Source organism: Saccopteryx leptura, chromosome 7, assembly GCF_036850995.1.
Source record: "Saccopteryx leptura isolate mSacLep1 chromosome 7, mSacLep1_pri_phased_curated, whole genome shotgun sequence".
Taxonomy (NCBI): Eukaryota; Metazoa; Chordata; class Mammalia; order Chiroptera; family Emballonuridae; genus Saccopteryx; species Saccopteryx leptura.
This window is the reverse complement of record NC_089509.1, coordinates 103,779,683-103,803,722: the sequence shown is the minus strand read 5'-3', so window position 1 is coordinate 103,803,722 and position 24,040 is coordinate 103,779,683. Positions and strand designations below refer to the sequence as shown.

The 24,040-nt window shown below is 51.3% G+C and overlaps 3 protein-coding genes and 1 long non-coding RNA gene across 8 annotated transcripts; 2 read left to right on the top strand and 2 right to left on the bottom strand.

Annotated features, from left to right (window-relative positions):
* The first annotated feature begins 1,025 nt into the window (after positions 1-1,025).
* Positions 1,026-14,841, top strand: LOC136378503 (uncharacterized). The gene is made up of 3 exons (XR_010746616.1): positions 1,026-1,084; positions 11,215-11,294; positions 12,563-14,841. It is a non-coding gene; the product is annotated as an uncharacterized lncRNA (long non-coding RNA).
* LOC136378501 (tubulin alpha-1D chain) lies at positions 4,040-9,925 on the bottom strand. 4 transcript variants are annotated; one of them, XM_066345495.1, is made up of 4 exons: positions 9,827-9,925; positions 6,270-6,492; positions 5,771-5,919; positions 4,040-5,047 (listed from the first exon to the last, which is right to left on the bottom strand). In XM_066345495.1, exons 1-4 carry the CDS (start codon positions 9,827-9,829, stop codon positions 4,064-4,066), a joined length of 1,359 nt encoding a protein of 452 aa, XP_066201592.1. In that variant the 5' UTR covers positions 9,830-9,925; the 3' UTR covers positions 4,040-4,063. The 4 variants fall into 4 exon arrangements, with proteins under 4 accessions (XP_066201592.1, XP_066201591.1, XP_066201590.1 ...); XM_066345494.1 differs by having other exon boundaries at positions 6,270-6,519; positions 9,827-9,844; XM_066345493.1 differs by lacking the exon at positions 9,827-9,925 and adding an exon at positions 8,430-8,533.
* Positions 14,842-15,201: 360 nt separating the features above from the next.
* On the top strand, positions 15,202-19,100 carry TUBA4A (tubulin alpha 4a). The gene is made up of 4 exons (XM_066345776.1): positions 15,202-15,392; positions 17,125-17,347; positions 17,659-17,807; positions 18,060-19,100. Exons 1-4 carry the CDS (start codon positions 15,390-15,392, stop codon positions 19,029-19,031), a joined length of 1,347 nt encoding a protein of 448 aa, XP_066201873.1. The 5' UTR covers positions 15,202-15,389; the 3' UTR covers positions 19,032-19,100.
* A 1,453-nt stretch (positions 19,101-20,553) lies between these two features.
* On the bottom strand, positions 20,554-24,039 carry STK16 (serine/threonine kinase 16). 2 transcript variants are annotated; one of them, XM_066345777.1, is made up of 8 exons: positions 23,911-24,039; positions 23,372-23,561; positions 22,577-22,796; positions 22,189-22,322; positions 21,905-22,025; positions 21,685-21,780; positions 21,151-21,272; positions 20,554-21,037 (listed from the first exon to the last, which is right to left on the bottom strand). In XM_066345777.1, exons 2-8 carry the CDS (start codon positions 23,455-23,457, stop codon positions 20,899-20,901), a joined length of 918 nt encoding a protein of 305 aa, XP_066201874.1. In that variant the 5' UTR covers positions 23,458-23,561; positions 23,911-24,039; the 3' UTR covers positions 20,554-20,898. The 2 variants fall into 2 exon arrangements, with proteins under 2 accessions (XP_066201874.1, XP_066201875.1); XM_066345778.1 differs by lacking the exon at positions 23,911-24,039 and adding an exon at positions 23,857-23,886.
* Position 24,040: the final 1 nt, after the last annotated feature.

Here is a 24,040-nt window from a genome sequence, read left to right as displayed (position 1 = left end):
AAAAAACAAGAGTCCTGACTGATCTGGTATAAAAGGAAGGAATAGGTTAGGTTAGACCACTCTAAAATCTTCCAAATCTCTCTTTTTACTTCTCTTATCTCCACAGACATTTGTCTAGTACCTACCATGTATGCTATTATATTAAGAATAGGAATACAAAGAGGTTTAAGTTTCCGTCTTGTACTCAAGAAGATGAAACCCTAGTTGGGACATAGACAAATGAAAGCTGAGGGAGATTACCTAAAACACATCCAGCAAGTGGGGTTAATTTCCTTTGTTCAAAAAAATTCCAACAAATTAATAAGAAAAGACAAACTGCCATCCTTAAAATGGGCAAAGGACACAGACAGAACAGTTCACAGAAGAACAAGTACTGACTTTTAAACAGTTGGAAAGATACTTGATCTCATTCATAACAAGAGAATTATAAAGGAAAGCTGTGGAAAAATAATGTTTCACGTATCAGATGATTGACCAAGATCAAGAAGTATAATATATTGAACGGGCAGGGCTGTAGGCACAGGCATTCTCAGACACTGGTAGAGGGAGGGGAATTTGGTATAACTTCTAAAGAGAGTAATGTGGGGTATATCAAAATTCAAAGTGCATAGCCTTTGACCAGCAATTGCAATTCTAATAACTGATGGTTGTACATACGTGCAAAGAAGTCTGCACAAGGGTTACAGCAAAGAATGGGAAATGACCTAAATACCCATTAATAGACACTGGTTAAATAAGTGATGGAATGGAATGGAATACTGTGCAATACCAATTTTGCCAGCAGAAAAAAAACATGGTATATTTACATGTTCTGCTATAGATCATTTTCTAGATTTATTATGCAGTAAAAAAACAGGTATGGAACAAAGTGTTTCTATATGTGTGTACACACAGTAGAATATGCATAGGGGCTGAGAAACTCTAGAGGGGGCAGAGCTCCCAGGGCTGGATGGGTTCTAGGTGACCATGACCTAAGCTGGAAGGAATGGCAACATTGAGACAAGCAGGGGGCGGGCCGCATTCCGGAAGGAGGGAATGGTGAGAACGCCACTTTGGAGGCAGGCATGTTCCGGACACATCAGAGGTGAGAGAATAAGGGCTTTGGAGGGATACGAGGCTGGGACTCGGTCTCTTGTGCTTGCCTGCAGAAGATAATTGTAACCTGGCTTTACAAGCGTCAGGGATGAAAGCATTTCCCTGCATTGAGGGACTCCCCAGGAGCCAGGCTGGGTGGCACTGCCAGCTGCCCCATGCAGGTCAGAGTTGCCACCTCCCCACACCCACACCCAGGCCAACCTAGGTCTGCTGGTGCCAGCAGAGCTTTTAGCTGCGAGGCCTTTTGGGATCTGAGAGGAAACGGGATGACAGCTGCCCGGTGTGAGTTGGCTGGCACAGTGGATGGGAAGGGAGCCTGACCACCTCTCTGGATGCCCAGCCATCTTGGCAAGTGAACACGCACCTCCATCTTGGCCCTCCCTGCTGGACTCTCCCTGCTGGCCCTCACCTCACCTCCTATGAGATGTTGGGGGTTAAGGAAAGGGCTTTTCGGAGGCCAATGACAGCCCCAAAACATGGCCCCAAAGATGTCTCTGCCCTTGTTCAGCCCAGAAACTGGGTCCCTACACCCTCCCCAACACATGTCCTGTCCTCAGTGACTGGACAGGACAGTGTAAAGGGGAGTGTCACCGCCTCCCTGCCTTTGAGGCGCCTGAGTCACTGTCTGGGAATTAGGGACCTGGCAGGCCCCGAAGAGGAGGTGTGGAGGGGTGCCTGGGACTGCTGTGGGCAGGAGGGGAGGGCATCTGAAGAAGGGGAAAGCAGCAGCGTACGCTTTGGCTCAGCTGACCTGGGTTTGAATCCTTACTCCTCCCTTTACTAGCCAAGTAACCTCAGGCAAGTCATGTAACTTCTCTGAGTCTCAGTCTCCACATCCATAAAATAGGCATTCATTTAACAAGTCTATTCAACAAGTATTGAGTATCTCATATAGGTTGGGTGACATTCTGGTACTGAGAGTAGGACAAGCCTTGTTCATATGAAGCTTCCAATCCAGTGGGTATAACTGTACTTATCTCAGTATTAAACAAGTAGGGCATACTACATAGTAGATGCTCAATAAGTGACAGTGATTTCTTGGGGTTTGAAGGGATACGCCCAGGACCCCTTTTCCCTTCCCAAGTTTAAAACCAGTTGAGAGAAAGACATGAGTCTAATAGAAATTTGAAAGTCAGTCCTTTTAGTGGAAAAATAAATAGATTTGAGGATATAGCTAAGCTATTCAGCCAGAATGGGCTTCTAAATATTCTTTCTGAATTAAGTTACCCACCCACCCCCACCAGCACCGTACACACATATACACACAACTGCAGGCCTCTCTCTTCCCAAGACAGAGCTTACCCTGTGACCTTCAATCCCCCAACTGGAGTTGAGAATATTGGCTCCCTCTGGACAAATGATTACGAACTAGAAGGAGGAAATTATTATGCTGGGCGTGCCCAGTTCCTTTTATAAACTCCCCCACCACCCTGTTGCTTCCACTCCATCCTCCATTAACTACAAAGTAATTATTGGGACAAGAGTGGCAGGGACAGGCAATGGGTTCCGGGGAGAGGGCTGAAGTCACTCCATTTCCAGTGCTAGACCTAGATGCGGGCATGTATTTTATTTGCCTGTTTTCTCTGAGACCTATTCCCCATCTTCCCTGCCCTGCTCTCCATCTTACAGGCTGTGCTCTCTTTTCCTACTACCCTTTGCCAACTAGCTTCTGTCTAGGTTCAACCAATGGGAGTCACGTGGAGGGTGGGAGGAAGGGAGAAGCCAGGGTATTTCTCTCCCTTTCTCTAAATCAGGGGGCACCTCAGACAGTGGTTGTGTATCCTCCATAGCTCTGAGTTTTGCCAAAGGTGCTTCCCAACTTGTTCCCCCCTGCTCACTCTAGATAGTTCTGCTGTGGCTTCAACTCCCTGCTGGTGTCCCAGCTCCATGACTCTGGCATCACCATCTCATTCCTTTGCCTCCAGCCCAAGGAGTGATAGCAGCTCCCTGGTGTTGCTCACTTTAGGGTTGGCTTCCCAGAGCCCAATCCTGGGAAAGGGAGACTGTAGGAAGGATAGAGTGGAGGGCAACAGCATTGGGCATTGAATCTCTCTGGAGGGGTGGGGGTAGGAATTGCCCATATTTCAGTACCTCCAATGGTTAAACCAACCCTCCTGCCCAGCTGGGGCTACAGAAAGTCCATATGCTAAGATTTTATGGGCAGCCACCTGGTTGGAAGTGAGGGCTTGAAGCTGTACTTGCATAACATGTAGCATTTGAAGAAAGGGTCAATGGTTTCCATCAAAAAGTGGGAGTGTTGATGGAGCTTACCGGAAGGTAAGCCCAGCCTTTCCCCAGCCACTCTCCCAATGTCGCTGCCACTGTGCCCCTGTTCTGCCTTAATGCCAACTTCTGGTCTCGCTAAACCCGAACAACCTACCTGAAGAAGATAAAATTCCAATCGATAGGGTGAACACCAGCTATCTCAGACTATTCAGAGGCACCCTCCTGGCCTTACCAGGCTCTGGTTGCAGTCTGGTCTTGGAATAACTTCACACACGTTAAATTGAAAGCACCTTACCTCTTGTCCCAGGGTTTCTCCGCTGACCCTGCAGCCCGAGGGTATGCAACCCGGAAGTGCAGAGGAGTTCATGCTCAATGAGCCAAAGGCTTAACCAATGGCAGAATGGAGGCAGTGTGTAAATTCCCTACCCTCACCGCTTCTCCTACACCCTCGCCCAAGGAATGGCTCTGAGATGCCGTTAATTCAGCTGCATCTACTCTAGGATAAATTCTCCCCTTTTCCCTGCTCTAGTCCCTTTTGCCCCCATTCTACTTCTTGAAAGTGCACCCTTTAATGAAATCTGAAATCAGATCTGCTTTCTGGAGAGCCCAAGCTTATCTCTTATCTTCCTATCTCTCATTAAGGAGAAGCCTCCCTCACCCCATGGTTATTCCCAAAAGAAAAAGACATTTGTGAGCCAATAAGATCACAGCACTTTATTTAGGACAGAGCCAGAGGATTTCCCTAGTATTCGTCTCCCTCCTCTTCTTCCTCCTCCCCCTCTACACTGTCCATGCCCACCTCCTCGTAATCCTTCTCCAGGGCAGCCATATCCTCCCGGGCCTCGGAGAACTCGCCCTCCTCCATGCCCTCACCCACATACCAGTGCACAAACGCCCTCTTGGCATACATCAGGTCGAACTTGTGGTCCAGACGGGCCCAGGCCTCGGCGATGGCGGTCGTGTTGCTCAGCATGCACACGGCACGCTGCACCTTGGCCAGGTCGCCTCCGGGCACCACGGTGGGTGGCTGGTAGTTGATGCCAACCTTGAAGCCCGTGGGGCACCAGTCCACGAATTGAATACTGCGCTTGGTCTTGATGGCAGCGATGGCGGCGTTGACATCCTTGGGCACCACGTCTCCACGGTACAGCAGGCAGCAGGCCATGTACTTGCCATGACGAGGATCACACTTCACCATCTGGTTGGCAGGCTCGAAGCAGGCGTTGGTGATCTCTGCCACCGACAGCTGCTCGTGGTATGCCTTCTCTGCAGAGATGACTGGCGCATAGGTGGCCAGGGGGAAGTGGATACGTGGGTAGGGCACCAGGTTGGTCTGGAACTCGGTCAGGTCCACGTTGAGGGCCCCGTCAAAGCGCAGGGAAGCTGTGATGGAGGAGACGATCTGGCCGATGAGGCGGTTAAGGTTGGTGTAGGTGGGGCGCTCGATGTCCAGGTTGCGGCGGCAGATGTCATAGATGGCTTCGTTGTCCACCATGAAGGCACAGTCTGAGTGCTCCAGGGTGGTGTGGGTGGTCAGGATGGAGTTGTAGGGCTCCACCACAGCTGTGGACACCTGGGGGGCTGGGTAGATGGAGAACTCCAGCTTGGATTTCTTGCCATAGTCAACAGAGAGCCTCTCCATCAGGAGTGAGGTGAAGCCGGAGCCGGTGCCCCCACCAAAGCTGTGGAAGATGAGGAACCCTTGGAGTCCTGTGCACTGGTCAGCCTAGAAAGTGAAGGTGAAGAGAAATGTGGGGCGTAAAGCCAGCTGACAAACAGGAAAGAACCAGCTTGTGCTGTTGCAAATTCCCTCGAAGTGTCATTAAATCCTTAGAAGACTTTTCCAAGAGAACAAGACCTATCTGCCTAAGGTCAGCCCACTCTCTTCCCCTTATCCCTCTTCCTCTCTAAGACCCACTAAGGTCTCTAACAGACAGCTCTCTTGAATCTTGTAACAGTCATTTTTGTCATTATAATTTGCCAACTCTGTCTCCCTGATTTAATCTCAGATGTTTCTGGAGAGCTTCTCTACTGAGATCAATAATCCAGGAACTCTGTCCCCACCCTTGGAGGAGGGCAAAGTTGATCATAGAGCATTGGGCTGGCATTATTTGGATCCTGTTTCTCACGGGGCCTTCAGCCCACACTGCTACAATACAAGGTAATATTCTGGCAGTGCTATGGACCTTCATCACTGGGCTAGGCAGCCCATGGACAGGCTAGCCCTGGTGACCACACCGCCCAGCATTGGGCCCATTGCTACAGAAGATGATGAAGACCCCCAGATCCAGACTGCAGCCTTACTCTATCTCCCCTGATCAGAGTGTAGGGCCCTGATTCTGCATGTTTAACACTTTTCCAGGAGGCTCTACCAAGACTTGAAGCTGCCCTTCCCCTATCTGGTGTCCAGACCACAACAGGGACTTCCAGCCTTCAGCTCTTCTCTCACCAGCTTCCGAATCCGGTCCAGCACCAGGTCTATGAGCTCCTTTCCAATGGTGTAGTGGCCTCGGGCGTAATTATTGGCAGCATCTTCCTTGCCAGTGATGAGCTGCTCTGGATGGAAAAGTTGACGGTACGTGCCCGTCCGAACTTCGTCTGCAATGAACAGAGTTTTAGGCCCTGCCCTTATTGTAGCCTGGCTCTCAGAGGCACAGGGCACCCTGTAGAAGTGAGGTCTCTGGGCCCCAAGCCCTACCCTGGAGGAGCCCCATCCAGGCTGCTGAATTAAAGTCAGTTGTCCTTGACTTTAAGTGTTCAGCAATGGAAAGAAAAGGGATACGGGGTGACATTGAGACTCTGGGGCTGAGTGACAGTGGTTCTGCAGATCTGGAGTCCTAATTGGCTGCAGCAACTGGGAACCGCAAATTGCAGTGCTCTCCAGTTACAGAGAGGGACTTGCCCTGGAACCTAGGACAAGGCCGTGGCAGAGATGGACCATCACTCACCGATCACCGTGGGCTCCAGATCCACAAACACCGCCCTGGGCACGTGTTTTCCAGCCCCGGTTTCACTAAAGAACGTATTGAAGGAGTCGTCCCCTCCCCCGATGGTCTTGTCACTGGGCATCTGCCCATCTGGTTGGATCCCATGTTCCAAGCAGTAGAGCTCCCAGCAGGCATTGCCAATCTGCACACCGGCCTGCCCCACGTGGACTGAGATGCACTCACGCTGAGCAGACAAAGGGCAGAAAACATTCTGAGCAGAGACAAGTATATCATGCCTGGACACAATTCCTGCCTTCCTTCCTTGAGTGGGTCTCTGGCTGAAGGCCAAGGCTCCTGGACTCTGCTCTCCTTGTCCCACCTCCTGTGGCTAAGCATTTACTGGTGACACTGAGGACCAATAGGCTGGGCCTGTTCTTCTGGGGGGGTTCTGGGGCTGGAGCCAAAACCCTTAGGGGGAGCAGATGTGCGCAGTTCTCGCTCAGTGGCTAAGCATCTTGAGGAATGTCGAGGGGATCAAATGAGTCTGGCAGAGTACAAAAGTCAACTCACTCGTGTTCAGAGAGAAATTAGGGGCCACAGATGAGGGAAGCAAGATCTGAATGAAGTTTCAGGGGTCAAAGATAAGGAAGGGGTTTATAAAAGCAGAGAGCACTCTGGATTCATGTTACAGCTGGAAATGGCAGCGAGGAAGGGAAAAGGGGGACTGTTATGGGTGTGCAGGTGCTGCTCCTTCCTCTCTTGGGCGTGCCTGGTTCTGGAGTGGGCTGGGACTGGGAAGAAAGGTCTTCCCCACGTGAGCCAAGGCTGGTGGTCAAAGAACTCTTGGCCCCTGAAGCAGGGCGGGGATAAGCCTGTTGGTCTAGGAAACGAGAAAGAAAGGTCAGTTTCCTCATAAGAATCAGGAGGGCTTGACCTTTTGCTTCTTCAAAGATGTGTTGAGCCTCTGCTATGTGGCGAACACTGTGCTGGCGCTGGGGATACAAAACACCTAACACTCAGTCCCTGCCCTCGAGGAGCTCACTGTGTAGGGAAAGGGGAATGTCGTGTGTTAACAGATGTGTGACAGTGTGGTAAGTGGGATACCAGAGGACGTCTCCCAGAGTACTTCTATGCTTGAGAAGTAATCACCACAGACCTTAAAAATACAATGAGCACATTCATCAGATTTCCCCAAACTTTAAGACTGAACAATGTGGAGGATGTGGAGAAATGTGAACTCTTACACTGCTGGTAGAAGCTTAAAGTGATGTATCTCAAATTAAAAATAATCATATAATGTGATACCATTTATATAAATATTTAACTTGTAAAATGATACTATGCATCATTTACAGATAAATTTAAATGTTTAATACATAGTCTTATAATGTGTATATATTCACATTATATATTGCAAAAATAAAGCAAGGGAAAATATTAACACCAAATTGGAATAATGGTTCTTTCTGGTAGAGGTGAATGCAATTGGGAAAAGATTTTATTTCTTAAAGTGGATAGTGGGTGTTATATTATTCTTTATACCTTTTTGTATGTCTAAAATAGTCCATATGGTTTTTTGTTTGTTTTTTATTATGTGAGAGGTGGGGAGTTAGAGAGACAGAAGTCCTGCATGCGCCCTGACCTGAATCCACCTGGCAAGCCCACTAGGGGGCATACTCTGCTCTCTGGGGCCACTGCTCTGTTGCTTGGCAACTGAGCCATTTTTAGTGTTTAAGGGGAGGCCACGAAGCCATCCTCAGCGCCCAGGGCTAACTCGCTCGAACCTTTTGAGCCATGACAATGGGAGGGGAAGAAAGAGAGAGAGGGGAGAGAAAGAGAGAGAGAGAGAGAGAAGGGGGAGGGGTGGAGAAGCAGACGATCACTTCTCCTGTGTGCCCTGACTAGGAACAAACCCAGGACTTCCACAGGCTGGGCTGATGCTCTACTGCTGAGCCAACAGGCCAGGGCATAAGTTTTTAATGAGGATGCTTTCTCTGTAAATTTAACATGACATTGATCTTTTTTACACTGCTCACAAAAATTAGGGGATATTTTATCACTTCATACTCATTTTGAAATATGGGCCTTGGCTTATGATTTTTTAGATGACGGGGATTAATCCATAAGTCATTTGTATCTCAGACCCATTACTCCTCTACTTGTCTGAACAAGAGTCTTAACCTCTCTGTCAACATCCTTCCTTATGGCATGGGGGCAATAATAAGAACCCCTTCCTAAAAGTTTTCTGAGGATTAAATGAAAGAATGCATGCATGTTGCCTGGCGCGTTTCATGACACTTGTTGCACCATATGTTGGGTTTCCTTACCAACTCCCCCTCCCCCAATCACGGTGTCATAGTCAGAGAAGTTAATGAATTAGTCTGGGAGGGATTTAAGGACACAAAAAGTTCAGAAATTCCCAGGTCCTGGAGAGAGAGCTGACTCAGCTTCTCAGCCCACCAGTCACCCGGCGAGGCTGAGGCCAGTGCTGCACCTCCAAGCCTGGCCAGGCTCTGTTTCCAAAGCCAGACAGTGTCCCGGCCCCCACAGCTACTGGCTCACTCAAGATGTTTCTGACTTCTCAGGTATGCCTGGGGTGCTGGAATCGATGCCCCTCATGGTGGGGCAGCAGGTTTGATGCAAAGAAAGCCCCTGGAGTCACACAGACTTGGCCTCAAACCTCCATTTTTCTATGACCTCACACAGATTAATTTCATTTTAGCTGCCCTAGCTTCTTTTTCTTGACTGTAAAAAAAAAAAAAAAAGGCATAATCTCGTGCCTGGACCCAGCAGGCTTTGTGATTGTGTTGATTAGTTCTCATGTATTAAGCATTAATTAGGTTCCAGGCACTATGCTAAGTGCTTCACACACATTATCTCATTCGATCTTCACAACAACCCCCTTGGGTAGGTACTTTTATTAACCTATTTTACAGATGAGGAAATTGAATCTCAGGGCGGTTAAACAGCTACCTCAAGGTCATGAGCGAAACGAAGAATATTCAAAGCAGGGACAGCCTGGTTCCAAACACGCTCTTAGCTGCTCTTCTATCCTGCCTAGTGGGGAGACGGTTAAAGATATCAAGTGATCCCATGCCCAGCCAACTTTCGAGAACTAGGAGCACCCGCCCTCTCCCGCCTCCTCCTTCCCTCTCTCCTTCCACTGATATGTAAGTGCAGTTGGGCAGGGCTATGAGAATGTATCCCTGCAGCTGGGAGGCGGGACCTCAGTGACTGCCGTGGGCGCAGGGTTTGCAGGGGGGTAGTGCCTACATGTTGTGCTGTGCTGTAATCCTGTTTATCCTCCACTCCCTACCCCTAAATTCAGAGCCCTTAAGCAGCCCTGCTTCTGAACCCAGACCCAGACCCACATCCTGGCTACCAAGACCCTGTTCTTCTTCGATCCTGTACATGCCCAGGATGTTTGAGAAGGGGCATACTCACATTTGGAAGTCTCTTCCCCCTTCCCCACCCCACCTGTGCACACACTGTAGCCCCATGAGTGCCTAGACCCCCAAAGTTCCTTCACACCAACCACCTGGGCCCACTTGCATGCTCAGCTCCCCACCTCTGCTCACCATGCTGCTTGGTTGGGGGCTGGCTGGGGTTGTCTCTCCGCTGCTAGATGAAAAGTAGAAACAGGTCTGTGGGAGACCTACAGCCTCTGATCTCCTTATACTCTCTGGTCTGCTCTCAGGGTGAGAATGTTGTTAGAAACATCCCCAGGAGGGCAGGCCTGTTGACTTGGTTACCAGGCAGTAGGCAAGTCCTGGGACTGGGCCCAAATAGGGGAGCGAAGTGGAGTGTGGGTGGGGCTATGAAGAATCTGCGGTGAAATAAGGAGTCCTGGGGCAAGAGATCAACCTCGGGCCTTCTGGGTAGAAACTCAGACTATCATAGGACATAGGGAACTAGAGCTCCATTTTAGCCCCATCACTATAGTATTTAACTGCTTTCGCCTCAGTTTTCTCATCTGTAGAATGGGGAGAGGTGGTATTGTGAGGATTAAACAACATGCACTTTCTTGGATGCTTTGTCCAGAATTGCTGCTGTTGTCCATGGGGAAAGCAAGCTGATGAGCAGGACTCAGGGCTATTTGTCAGTGTCTCCCCCTATTTCAGTGCAAGTTGTTGCTGGTCCAGCCTGGCCTGATTTCTCCGCAAAAGGACTTGCCTTTTGCCCTTAGGCAAAATTATGAAATAAGAATGTTGATCTCTCACATTTGTTTTCTATGTTGTAGTTCTTGAAGTGTCGTCACTCCTTATCTCCTTTGAGTCCCTCAACAACTTTGTGAGATAAGCAAGGCGGGGCCTCCATTCCCATGATGAAGGAAATTGAAACCTATTATGTCTTGCCCAAGGTTACATGGGGGTTAATTAATGGTAGAATTAAAAGTCATCCGGGACTCAAGCTCAGTGCTTCTCCCTTTTCCATATGGCAGAGTTGTCACTGTCCCTCGTGCCCATCCTGTGTCTTTATTATTCTCATATTAAATTGCGTGGTCAGTGGTGACTGCCCTCTTGCACACCCCTCGACTGTCCGGCCTCCCTCTAGCTTCAGTGGCCCTGCTTGACTAAACCACAACTCTAGTTAATTCCACTTCTTCACCAACCCTGTGCCTGTACTGACCCATCAAAACAGTGGAAAAACCCAGGCCCAAGCTGACTTCAAACTCGTGACCTCAAATGGACCCGAATGCTTCCTGGAAACTACGTTACATCTCTTCTGTCACTTTTCCAAACAGTGACAATAACCCGGAATAGGAATCCAAACTTAGCAAATAATAGAATTTCATCTAGCAACCCTATCCTGGAAGTAGTTGCTATAGAGAAATTTCAGTCACTGTGGCTAATGGTTAATGGTGGGGGCTACTTTGAGGTAGGGGCCTTTTCAGAGCCCTTCTCATTGTAGTATACTAAGAAGTGGCCCAGAATATCAAGATGGTTAACTCTGGTTTTGGTTGTAGACTGAAGTCTTCTCTCTCCCACCTGGAACTAAGAGGCCAGGATCCCCAGAGAGAAGACACAGCCAACCAGCATGTCAAAGGTAAGGAAGCCCAGGCTTCTAGGGGGTTGGTCCATGAGGCCATAGACCTCAGGAATGATCATCCTGAGGAATTATTATCCAGATGTCAGAATTTGTGGCCTAAAGGGCCCACGGTGTGCACAGCTGTCTTGTTTAGCACTTCAACTTCTCCCAACTTGGCTCACAGTCAATAGATATATCACCAACTCTGGAAAAAATTATCCTAAAGGCCAGGGGGGTCCTTATGTAAAACAGAATAGAGTTTTAAAGCATGTTAATGTATCTAGGTTATAAAATAAGAGGCAGTCAATACTCTTTAATTCCTTCAACAAAAATATTTATTTTTGCTATGTGCCAAGCACTGTTTTAGCTGTCAGGGACACAGTGGTGGACTAAGAGAATCTGTGCTCCGAAGGAGCTGACATTTTCATGGGGAGACACATAGCAAATGAAGAAGACAATTTCGGAGAGCAATAGCACATGGAGAAAACAGACCAGGATAAAGGCACAGAAAGGGATCGGAGGTGGGGGCTACTACCGAGGGAGGGAGCAGCTCTCTAAGAAGGCATCTGAATGGAGACCACGTGACAGAGTCAACCATGGTAGGATCTAGATAAGAGTGCTCCAGGCAGAGAAAATGAGTGCCAAGGTTCACAGGTAGGAGCAAACTCCATGTGCTCAATGAAACCGAGTGAGGAAAGGAGAGAGCTACATACCGTGAGATCACAGAAGTAGAGGGGACTTGGAATGAGAATAGCTTTTGTTACGAGAGTGTGATGGGAGGGTTTAAGCAAGCACTAGCACCTTCTTTGAGTACAGAGAGATTATTACAGCTGCTATGTGGCAACTGCATTATAGGAGTTCAAGAATAGAAGCAGAAAACTGGTTAGGAGGCTACTGTAGGCATCCAGAAATAAGGAGGTGGGTGCTTAGACTAGAGTTGGGGACGGTGGGAAGTAGCTGAATTCAAGGTAATGGGAATGCTAAAGTGTGCGGCAGGCCTACCTAGCAGCCTTACCTGCACCCTGCCTCCACTTCTTCAGGGTCCTGACTTGGTTTCATTACTCACCCTTCCACTTGCTCAAGGAAGATGGCGTTTCCCCAAACCTAAGGGTGAGTTTAGAGCAGTTTAACCATTCATGGTAATTCTATTCATCTCTCCAGCGACTTGTTTAGGCATGGCGCTAGTGAGATATAAGGGGAAGTCTGCAAGTCTCCAAGGGTGCTTGAGGAAAGGTTTTCTCTCTGATAAAAAGAGATGTGGGAGGAAACCCCCTTTCCTGCCTTAGGACAGTGCCAAATGAAGACATGACAGTTGGAGCTGCTGCAGACATCTTGTGATCATGGGGGAAGATGTCACCAGCTCGTTGAGGATGCCTGAGCAGAAAGCTGGAAACACCAGAGGTATTGGTGTCATCACTGAATCAACCCTGAACAGCCTTCCACTCATATTTCTTGTGGGATAATAAATATCCTCATTGTTTAAGCTGCCATTAGTTAGGCTTTCCATTATTTGCAGCCAAAAAAAATATTTGTTTTAACTAATAAAAGAGGAGAAGGAGAGAGGGAAAGAGAGGAATGCAGGATGGTCCTAGGTTTTTAACTTAAGCATGTGAGTGGAAAGTGATATTATTCACTCTCATGGGCTTCCTTGGGCAGAAACACTGCGGGAAATGTTGCTTCATATTCATTCTGGAGGAAGAACATGCTTTGTGAGCCCTTATGAGAAGGAGAGGGCATGGATTCCTCCTGACTCCCCTTGTGCCTTTTCCCTTTGGGATCCAGCTGTGTATCCTTCCTACATTGTTGTAATAAACCTTAGTCGTTAGAACAATTAGTCCCTTGAGTCCTCCCAGCTAGTCTCCTGACATGAGGGTGGTTTTGGAGATACCCCAGCTCAAAAACAATTCCTGATTTTTTTATATATTCTAAATGTTACAGGGGTTAAGACTGTGAGGGCCAAACAAAACATTTCTGAGAGAGACTTTGGCCCCCAGGCTGCTGATTTGTAACTTCTGGCTTCTTAGACTTCTACTCTAATTTTAGTCCCATCACGGAAGTGAAACAATTCCCCCCGAGACATACTCAACAAATGCCTACCGCATGCTAGGAACTAGGGACACGAAGATGAATAAAACAGTCCTTACCTCCAACAGGTTTGCTATGTGGTAAGATGGAAATGTACACAAATAAATGCAGCATTGTGCACTACACACACTAAAATTAATGAAGAAAATGCTCTAAAAATCAAGATAGTTGAAAGAAAAAAAAAACAAGATAGTTGCTTACAGTGCTTTGCTATATCTGTACACATTCCTAAATTCATCTGGTCTTCACAATCTGAAGTTATCCCAGTTTTACAAATGAAAAACCTGAACTTATGATTCAAAGAGGTTTAGGGTTTTGCCTAAGCTAAAAGCTCTCTCAACAGTCATTTTGCTAGGGCAGGGGCACACAGGGAGAAGAGAGAGCCAGGGAGGGTCTGCAAGAGGCCCTGCGTTCTGTAATCATCAGAGTTTCTTGCTCTGTAGAAGACCATGACCCCGTTTCCCAAAGCAGCCTCACTGCATGGCCTTGTCAGTTTTCTTTTTGATGAATGAGTCTTGTTCTTCCAAGCAGATGGCAAGTCCACTGGGAAGAGAAACCTTGTCATGTTTCACTGTATTCCTTTCCATGCCTTGCCTAAGTAAGGTGTGGATGAGCTATTTGGTCGATAGAAAGTTGCCATGCTAGTTATTTTACCCTGCTATGTTGTGCTGTCAGACAGCCTGGCCCTAGGAAACAATATGGTAGGAGAGGCAGGTGAATCCTTTCCAAGTGACTAGCCGGGAGACAGGTTTCTTGAGGGTGTGCCAATGGGCACATGGGGCACTTCCTGAGAATTTCCCCAGTGAAAGGAGACGGTTAGAAAGTGTACAGCACGTGCGGGAAAACAGAAGTAAATTGAAAAGCCCATTCTTGCAAGAAACGGGAATGAAACATAAAAAGAAGGAATAGCTTCTGCTGAGGCCTCCACCTGAGTGCTGAGGTGTTAATATGCAGGTCGTAGAATCATGCCCATGGCTGAGGGACAGAGGAGGATGTGAAAGTCACAATCGGCCACGATATCAGAATCTTCATTTTCTTTTTTCCTCTTCAGCGTCAACAAATATCTTGATACCTCTCAACAATGCTTTCAGGGCAGAATCGTCTCCTTTCCACCGATGAAGAAGCCAAGGATTCAGTGAGGTTAAGTCACCTGCCCAAGGTCACATAGGGCAGTCAGGATGCGAATCCAGGTCCTAAGGACTTTCAGTCCAGCGCTCCCGCTGTTCTGGCAGCAGGAAAGCCGGCAGGTGGTGGTGGCAAGGGCTCGCTAATAGTGACGGCGCTGAAGACTTGGCCACTATTGGGCGGGTAGCGGCCGAGCCGCGGCAGATTCTTCAAGTCTGCCCTCGCAGACAGGCTGCGGGGCTCAGCTCGACGGGGCAGCCCATGGGCTCGGCACCCTGGGGCTCAGGCTGTGCAGCTCGCGGTCCTCGGTCGCCCACAGGCGTTGGCGAAGGCCAGCCGTCCCGGCCGGGCACCAGCAGGCGGCGTGCAGCCGCCAGGGGTTCCTCGAGGACGGGCTGGAGCCAGAGAGTGGGTTGGAGACTCCAGGGAGGCGGGGCGAGGAGGGCAAGGGCGAAGGCCTGCTGCAGTCACCGCGGAAAAACAACCTCTAAGACCCCAGCCTAAGGCAGAACACCTGAGCGACCGGCGTCCGCTTGACGCAGGTGCCGGCGAGGCGCGTCCTGGCACCGCGCCTTGCGTACGTGCAGTGAAGCTCGAGAGCCCGGAGTGTGCGCTCAAAACCTGGAGCAAGGGGTTAAAGCCCAGGTTGCTACTCTTCACGCACGTCGGACAGGTGAGGAACCCGGCCGCCCCGCGGGGGCGGGGAGGAGGGGCCCGCCCTGGCCCCGCCCCTCGGGCCCGCCTGCCCCTCGGGGCGTGGCCTCCGGGCCGCTCGGCGTCTAGTGGGCGACCGGGCGCGCCGCCCCGCCCCCGCCTATAAGAGCGGTGCGGCACTGCAGCTAGCGCACTTCTCACTGAGACCCGTCGCCTGGACTCTGCGTGAGACCCACCGCCCTGCTAGCCATGGTGAGTGCGGCCCCGCCGGGGTCTTGCCGGCCCCTTACTTACCGCTCTCCTTCAGGGGCGCTTCTTCCCGAGCTGTTACAGGCCCTGCCCCTGACGTTCCGGGTCCCGAGGAGGCGCGCGGGTGTTGGCATTGCCCCCACCCCCTCCCTGCCCTGCTGACTTGGGCCGAGCCGTGCTGCCCGCTTTTGAAGGCTAGAGGAAGGGCAGGGCGGAGTGGGATTACTCCCCAGCAGAGAGGAGCCCTCCGGGGAATCCCCTCGTGCTCTGCCAAGCATTTGTGCCCTAATCCTCCTGTGGGGAGTCACGCGGTCCCGCGCCCAGGTCCCGCGGGTGAGGGAGACCCGCTTGGCTGCCCTCCGCTGCTGGCCTCCTCTCACCCAGTCCCTGGAACCAACCGCACACGTGCTTGGCGCAAGGAGATGGCAGGGGTCAGGTTACTTGGTCCGGCATCCCCCTTTCCTCCGACTGAGTGTGCATCCCTCCCACCCTCAGCCTCCCCCCACCGTGACTCAGCACCCCGCTTCTGAGCCAGCAGTGGGGTTCGGTCTCGTGCGGGTGGTCGGCCCCTCTCCAGCCTGAGCCCGGCTGCGCGGACGGGCAGAGACAGCTGTCGCCGAGCGGGAGCGCGGGCCCAGGCCAGGTTGGGGGGAGGGAAAAGAGGTGTATGTAGGGGGATGGTATTTATAGCCCAGGAACCGAGGCCGAAATCCAATCCTCGCGTTCCGTTGGGATGTAATTGAAAAGAATCTAGAAAGGGGGCGAATACAGGGCCGAGGTGCAGGATGGCGCTCGTCCTGCTCGGGGCAAGGCGGGTTACCTCTGGGGCCTCACCGCAGGTTCCTCTTCCTTTTCTGAGTATTTGGAAGCCATCACCCCGCCATTTCGGTGTTGGGCAGGGAAGCTGCGCGGCCCCGCTCCGCACCGCTTTGGCACTTCAGGGGTTACTTTCGGACTGGCATGGACTAGCCTAGGGCAGCGACAGCCCCAGTGCTCACAACCCTTATTTCCCGCACCTGCACACTGCGCTCACCAGCATTATCGCTATTTTCCTGAGGGCTGTCGCCTTGGATGAAGGCGGTAGACACCCGGGGGGGGGGGGCAAGGAGCCAGATGGGATTGATCCCCAGAGCCAGATGGGATTTAAAGGTGGGGGAGAGGACATCCTGATGGCATTTGGTCAGTTAATGCCAGACTGGAAGGCTGAGATACCTCTGCAGCCCATAGGAAAGAAAGAGGGGGAGGGATATAGGAAATTTTAGTTGTTTGTCCTCAAAGCAAACAGGTAATCATGTGGGGTCCTCTAGCTATAAACTCATAGGTCTGGAAAACCTGTCTTTTCTCAGGCTCTAGAGAAGCTGGTTTTGTGGGAGTAGGAATCGGGAACAGCTGAAAAGCCGCTTGTCCTTGTCTCACTTTCTGCAGTGTCTTATATGCACTTGCCCTCCCCATCCTCCCTGAGTATCCTGTGAAGGTGGCAGGGTCATGTGGCGCCACAGCTCTTACTTGACAAGGTCCCCATGGAGAGACAGGCTAAGGGCCTGCCCTGCCCCACTGGTGCCTCCAGTTGGGGAGCCTGGGCAGGCTGCCAGCCTTTTCTGACCTCTGTCCAGCCCCAAGCCTCCACGTTTGTCAAATGGTCATCCTAACTGATGGGTGATAGGGTGGGAGAGGTTTATGAGTGAGGACTTATGGATGTGCGGCTTATGCTGTGTCCCCTCTCTTTACCCCTCAGCGTGAATGCATCTCAGTCCATGTGGGGCAGGCAGGTGTCCAGATGGGCAATGCCTGCTGGGAGCTCTACTGTCTGGAACATGGGATTCAGCCTGATGGGCAGATGCCCAGTGACAAGACCATTGGTGGAGGAGACGACTCCTTCACCACCTTCTTCTGTGAAACCGGTGCTGGAAAGCACGTGCCCCGGGCAGTTTTTGTGGACTTGGAGCCCACTGTAATTGGTGAGAGGAAGAAGAGGGTGAAATTAAGGGGACTGGAATGTGATTCTAAGCTTCCTTCTGGAGATGGGGTATCTAGACCTGGTTTTCCTGGCCCTGAAAACTCCTTGCCCAGTTTGAATTGAAAGAAGGCAATCTAATCGTAGGAGGGCCTGGACAGCAGGTCTGGGTTTTTCTCACACATTGGTATCTAAAACTGGCAGAAGGATGTGCTCTTCCACATATCTGACTGCAGCTACCACACTGAGGAGGGCGGTCCTTCTGAGCACAGCCTTGTGGTTTGGGCCCTGACAATGTGGTTTATGCTTTTGCAGATGAGATCCGAAATGGCCCATACCGGCAGCTCTTCCACCCAGAGCAGCTCATCACTGGGAAAGAGGATGCCGCAAACAACTATGCCCGTGGTCACTATACCATTGGCAAGGAGATCATTGACCCAGTACTGGACCGGATCCGTAAGCTGGTGAGTCTGGCAGGGAAGGGAAGAGAAGGAGCTTTTAAGATGATGCTAATGGTCAGGAACATTTATTTCCCAGGTCTTTTCAGGAAGCCATCTCTAATCGTACATGTTCCAGAGATGCTGCTACTCCAGAACCCAGAGTACTCATTCACCTTTGCCCTGGCTCCTGAGATGTTGAGGCATTTGTGGAGCCAGACAATAGAGTTCCTCAGGCCCCACCCACCTACACTGCTCTTTCTCTTTCTTGCCTTTCAGTCTGACCAGTGCACAGGCCTCCAGGGCTTCCTGGTCTTCCACAGCTTTGGCGGGGGCACCGGCTCCGGCTTCACCTCGCTCCTGATGGAGAGGCTCTCTGTTGACTATGGCAAGAAATCCAAGCTGGAGTTCTCCATCTACCCAGCCCCCCAGGTGTCCACAGCTGTGGTGGAGCCCTACAACTCCATCCTGACCACCCACACCACCCTGGAGCACTCAGACTGTGCCTTCATGGTGGACAACGAAGCCATCTATGACATCTGCCGTCGCAACCTGGACATCGAGCGCCCCACCTACACCAACCTTAATCGCCTCATCAGCCAGATCGTCTCCTCCATCACAGCTTCCCTGCGCTTTGATGGGGCCCTCAACGTGGACCTGACCGAGTTCCAGACCAACCTGGTGCCCTACCCACGTATCCACTTCCCCCTGGCCACCTATGCGCCAGTCATCTCTGCAGAGAAGGCATACCACGAGCAGCTGTCAGTGGCAGAGATCACCAACGCCTGCTTCGAGCCTGCCAACCAGATGGTGAAGTGTGATCCTCGTCATGGCAAGTACATGGCCTGCTGCCTGCTGTACCGTGGAGACGTGGTGCCCAAGGATGTCAACGCCGCCATCGCTGCCATCAAGACCAAGCGCAGTATTCAATTCGTGGACTGGTGCCCCACAGGCTTCAAGGTTGGCATCAACTATCAGCCACCCACCGTGGTGCCCGGAGGTGACCTGGCCAAGGTGCAGCGTGCCGTGTGCATGCTGAGCAACACGACCGCCATCGCCGAGGCCTGGGCCCGTCTGGACCACAAGTTCGACCTGATGTATGCCAAGAGGGCATTTGTGCACTGGTATGTGGGTGAGGGCATGGAGGAGGGTGAGTTCTCCGAGGCCCGGGAGGATATGGCTGCCCTGGAGAAGGATTACGAGGAAGTGGGCATTGATTCCTATGAGGATGAGGATGAAGGAGAAGAATAGACCAGCTGCCTGGAGCCCACTATGTTTATTGCAAAATCCTTTCGAAATAAACAGTCTCCTTGCACGGTTTCTTGTTCCCTCTGTGAGTACTTGAGCTTCTGCTGCCTTCCTCTTTGTGTTGCTGCTATTGCTATTATTGCTGCTGCTGCCGCCGCTGCCCTCAGTTTGCTGCTCATGACCCTTTTCCTTCCATGGCTGAAGTTGGGAGCTGCCAAGGAGCCCTTGCCAGGCCCAGGAAACAAGACCCAGAGACCTTGATGTAAGATCCTCCAGGGCACCCAGGATAGCGAGGAAATGAGGACTGAATCCTTGACCTGTCTGTCCAGCCACAAGATATTGAAGGATATGAGTTTCTACTTCCTTTCCTCCTACTAAGACAAGTAGGAATTTAAGCCCAGCAGTTTCTGTAATTGAGTTAGACTAGCACCCTATTCTTGCTGCTGCTCTGCATTCGCCGGCTCTGGAAGCAAGGCTTGGCCCAGGTGCCTCTGTTATGAGGGATTGGGAATGGGCTGAGCTGGCCCAGAGTTCTTTGGCATGGAGCCTAGTCATAAGCTTGGGGGATGGGAGGGAACAGGGCCATCTCCTAGAGTTGTTTATGTCACTGCACCTCCCAGCAGCTTTGCATAGCTGTCTTGCTGTCTGTGCTGGGGCCTAAGGCCGTGCCATTAAAAGTCAGGTCGTTTCCCTGGTTTGTGCTTTCTTTCTGGCCTCAGCCTCTGTGCTAGCTGGTGGGGACCTCTTGCCAGGGCCCTGGGGAAATTTTCAACTTTGCTAATAGGCACCGCAGGACCCACACTGACCTCAGCATGTAGAGGTGGGAAGGGTTGGGGGAAAGAAGCTTCAATCTCAGGAGCAGGAGATGCCAACCCTACCCTTGCCTCCCCTCCCTGTGATTCAGGGACGCTGTGCCCTTCCCTGGGGAACAGGTTTCAAGCCCAGTGAAGAGGCAGGGCCCCTGTTTACTCAGCAGGGTAGGCAGGAAGTGGAGGCTGGATACTGCCACACCACACTGGCTCCAGTAATCATTAACCATGTGTGAGCTAAAACCATCTGGGACAGACTGGAGGCCAAAATGGCTGCCACCTCCACGCTTTGCCCCCAGGCTGAGGTTGGGAGACCTGTTACGTAGCTGTCCCAAAACTTCCTCAGGTGCCTCCACCCAGAAGCCCTTCCCGGCAAACCGGCTGGGCTGCTCTGACTGAGCTACCCACCCCTGGGAATGAAGGAGAGAATGGGCTGACTGTGCCTTTAAGGGACCCTGGTCCCAGTTCTTGGCATTGAAGCAGCTGTTCTTGGCATAACGGCTTTAAGTTTTTAACTAAGACAAGTTAGAAGAACGGCCCATTGCCAACCAGCCAGATTTAAGGTAAGGATACTGCTTCCTCGCGTGGAATGATGAAGTCATGCCATCCTGATCCTAGACCAGTCCCTCTTCTTTCCAGGCTGTTGCCTAGAAATGGCAGCTGGCCTTTGGGCCCCTCGCATCTCTTCTCTCACTCCAGGAACAGAGAGACTAAGATTCACACCAAACGGCTTCCAATTTATTCTATTTATACATTCTCCTGCTCCAAGATTTGGAGCCAGATCATGATGTAAGCTCAGCAGTCCTGTGCAGAGCCTTTACCAAATTTTATCAGTTTCCCTTTCCCCTCCCCCCCTCCCCTCACACACCCCAACTCAGACTCCCTGTCCATTTGTTCTGAGGTAAGAGAACAGCAGAAACAGAGGACTGGTTTCAGTCTCCCCACCCCCTTGCCCTCAGTTATAGGAGAACAGGTCTGCATAGAAAGGATGGAGACTCCAGTGAGGAACGGGGGCCTCTTTCCAAGGCACAGGGGCCACCTCTACATGGCCACTGGTTGGTTCAGATTTGGGTAGCGTGCTGGCCCGGAGCTGGGGGTTGCAGTGCCTCCAGCTGACTGAGGAGGAGAGGAATGTGAGGGCGTTGCTGGGGGTCCACAGTCATCATTGAGGCCAGCAGCTGCCGCAGTGCTGAAGAATGCCTGTGTGGGGAGGGGGGCAGGGTGGCTGAGGGGCACCCATCCGCCACACCAAGACTCCACCTCCAACAACGTTAAGGAGAGTCTGAAGTGCTTGGTGCCCTTCTATTGCTCACCTGGGGCTTTGTGGGATGCTGAGCTGGTTCTGCACAGCCAGGGCCACACTATCACCCTTCTGAAACACCATGTCGTAAGGACCTTCCCCAAACATCATAGCATACAGCACACAGCCTAGGGACTGAGCATAACTTGATTATTCCATGGGAGGGGACAAATGGAGGTGATAACTTTCAATACTGTAGTGAGAGGAGACTGCATAAGCTAAAAGGACTATGCTGACTTCAACCACATACCACCAGGGCCCAGAGAAACTGCCAGTTAGCTGGATGCCTCTGCCCCCCTTGCTTAGCCATTGTTTTCAGCCCTGACACTTAGTTGTACCAACCCTGTTCAAAGGGAAGGGTTATACCACTTCCTGAGCTATTGAGTACAGTGTCAGCAACAGTTCCCAGGAAGGAAGTTGAGGGTGATGGGGACATACATGGTTGCTGGGGTGCCATGCACTGGAACCAAAGACCTGCTCCTCTACTCCACAGCAGGGACAGAGCAGCACTCCTCCCCACCCAGAGTCCCACCCACAAGCTCCTCACCCAGACATCAGTCCGCTCATCGATGACACAGTGGCTCTGCACGGAGAAGAGCTCTGGGGCCCGGTAGGAAATGGTGCACCGCTGGGCTGCCCAGTCCTGGAACAGTGGCCACAGAGCTCAGAATGAGGCACAGGTTATGGTCATGTGACCAAACTGTGGCATGCACCAGCAAGGGTCAGGGGTGGGGAAGAGGCGGGCAAAGGAAACTGGAGACTCCTACCTGCAGGGCCAGGGCCTGGCGGGAGCCCTCCACATGGATGCATGCTTGATTCATGGAACCCAGATCCATCAAAACTGGCTGCCCCTCATCTCCAAGCAAGATATTGGTGGGCTTCAGGTCCCTGTTGGGAAGTGGAAATGACCCATGAGCATCCCTGGACAGAGAATCACAGGGGGAAAAAGAATCAGATGTGCTGTTCCTTGGGAGGAGAGGTGAGACCTCTCATTTCTTTTGGTGGGGCTCTTCCTTTCTGTGCCAGAAAGTCACAGGGCCCTCCTACTGACCTGTGGGCATAACCCTGGGCATGAATGGCCTCCAGGCCTCTGCAGATACCCAGCAGCAGCTGAAGGATCTCATCTTCAGTCAAGAAGTTGCCTTTGTCTTTCAGCTTTTCAATCTCACTCCACAGTGTACCTCTCTGCAACACAAGTATCCCCAGTTGTTTTTTGAGCCTCTGCTCCCTAATCCTAACTCCTTCCTTATGTCAAAAGCCTATCACCCTTTTCACCACACACACTACACTCCACAGTCCCATTTGGATTCCTCTAAACTCCAAATCTGAAGTGGTCAAATCCAGGACATAGCCTTTGCTTCCCAACATACTTGACTGTTCACACAGCCCTTGGTTGGTGGCTCTGTTGCAACCCCTCCACAGCCAGGAGACTTTCTGACCTTGAAGAAGGGTAGCAGCAGCCAGGCCTCATGTTTAGTGCCCCGCTCCCTCAGACAATAAGCCACGAGGTGAAGGATGTTGGGGTGATGGAAGAGGCGATGCATGTCTGCTTCTCGTTGGGCCTCCTCCCAGTCCTGCTGCTCGTGACACAGGATTCGCTTCAGGGCGTAGAAGTGTCCATCATGTAACCCCTCCACTAGGTCCACATAGCTGAACCCACTGTGGGCCAAAGGGGTCAGTGAAGGACCATGGTCATCTCCCACATTTCTTGGACCCAGAGGAATTCCCTGGGGAGAACAGGGGGTTATCTTTCCTATTTGCTAGAAACCCTCCCAAGATGTGGCTCTAAGAGAAGTCTGAAGATCATTATACTTTGAACTCAAGAGGTGGGGCATAGCAATTTTTGAAGTCCTGTGGTCATAACCCAGTGCTCTGCAAATGAGAGATGCTCAATAAACATTAAGAATAGTCAACATTTATTAAGCACTGTGAATCAGGCACAGGTGACACATTTTATATGCATTATCTCATTTAATCCTCACAGCTCCATCAGCGATGCAGAATAGTAATTATCTCCATTAAGCAGATGAAGAAACCATGGTTTATCAAGGTCACACAAGGTGGATTAGGAAACTGGCTCGGGAATCTACTCTTTCTTGACTATCATGTCACTAGCTCTGTCAGGTGACTTCAACGATAGGTTATAGAATAAATACCTTTGTGAGCCCCTATCATGTGCAGACTGCTGTCTTTCGATCACCATAACCCTGGGGACTAATGATTTCCAAACTCACCCCTCCCCCAGTTTCTGGATGAAGAGGTAGCGCTTATTGTCAATGATGACAGTGCCCGGAGAGCAGATACACAGCGCGTGGCCCATAATGTCTCACTCATCCTCCTCAAGGATGGTCTGAGGCTGCCAGAGGGTTCGTCCAGGTTGAGTGGGCTCTTCTACGCGATGCGCTGGGGCCCCAGAGGATCATGCTGGAAGGAAAAGAACGGTAGGATCGTGGGTCGGGCACAGTCCAGATGATCCCTGAAGTACTACTGTGGACAGCGCAGGCCCGGTTTCGGAATCTAGAGGAAACGGGACCTGGCGATACCATCTCCAAGAAGGCTGGGATCAGGTGCCTTAAAGCCTCAGACTACGCAGCGATTACCAGACCGCTTCTTCCACCACCAGCCCACGTTCGGGCGGCCCCTGCTCCCATGCCCGTCAGGACGCAAAGGCAGGGCGTAGGGTAGCTGACGGAGAATGCCCATCCCTTGCAGAACCCACCCCCCGGCCTCAGCGCGTAGACCCGGGCTAAGTCAGCCCAGCTTCCCCACTGACCTGGCTCGGGCAGGAGGGACGCGCAGCGACCGGAAGTAGTAGTTGCGTCATCATTCCGCGCCGGCGTAACGGCCCGCGGTATCCTAGCAACCTCCTGGCATCCGGATGATGTGGGGGCGCGGAGCTGACC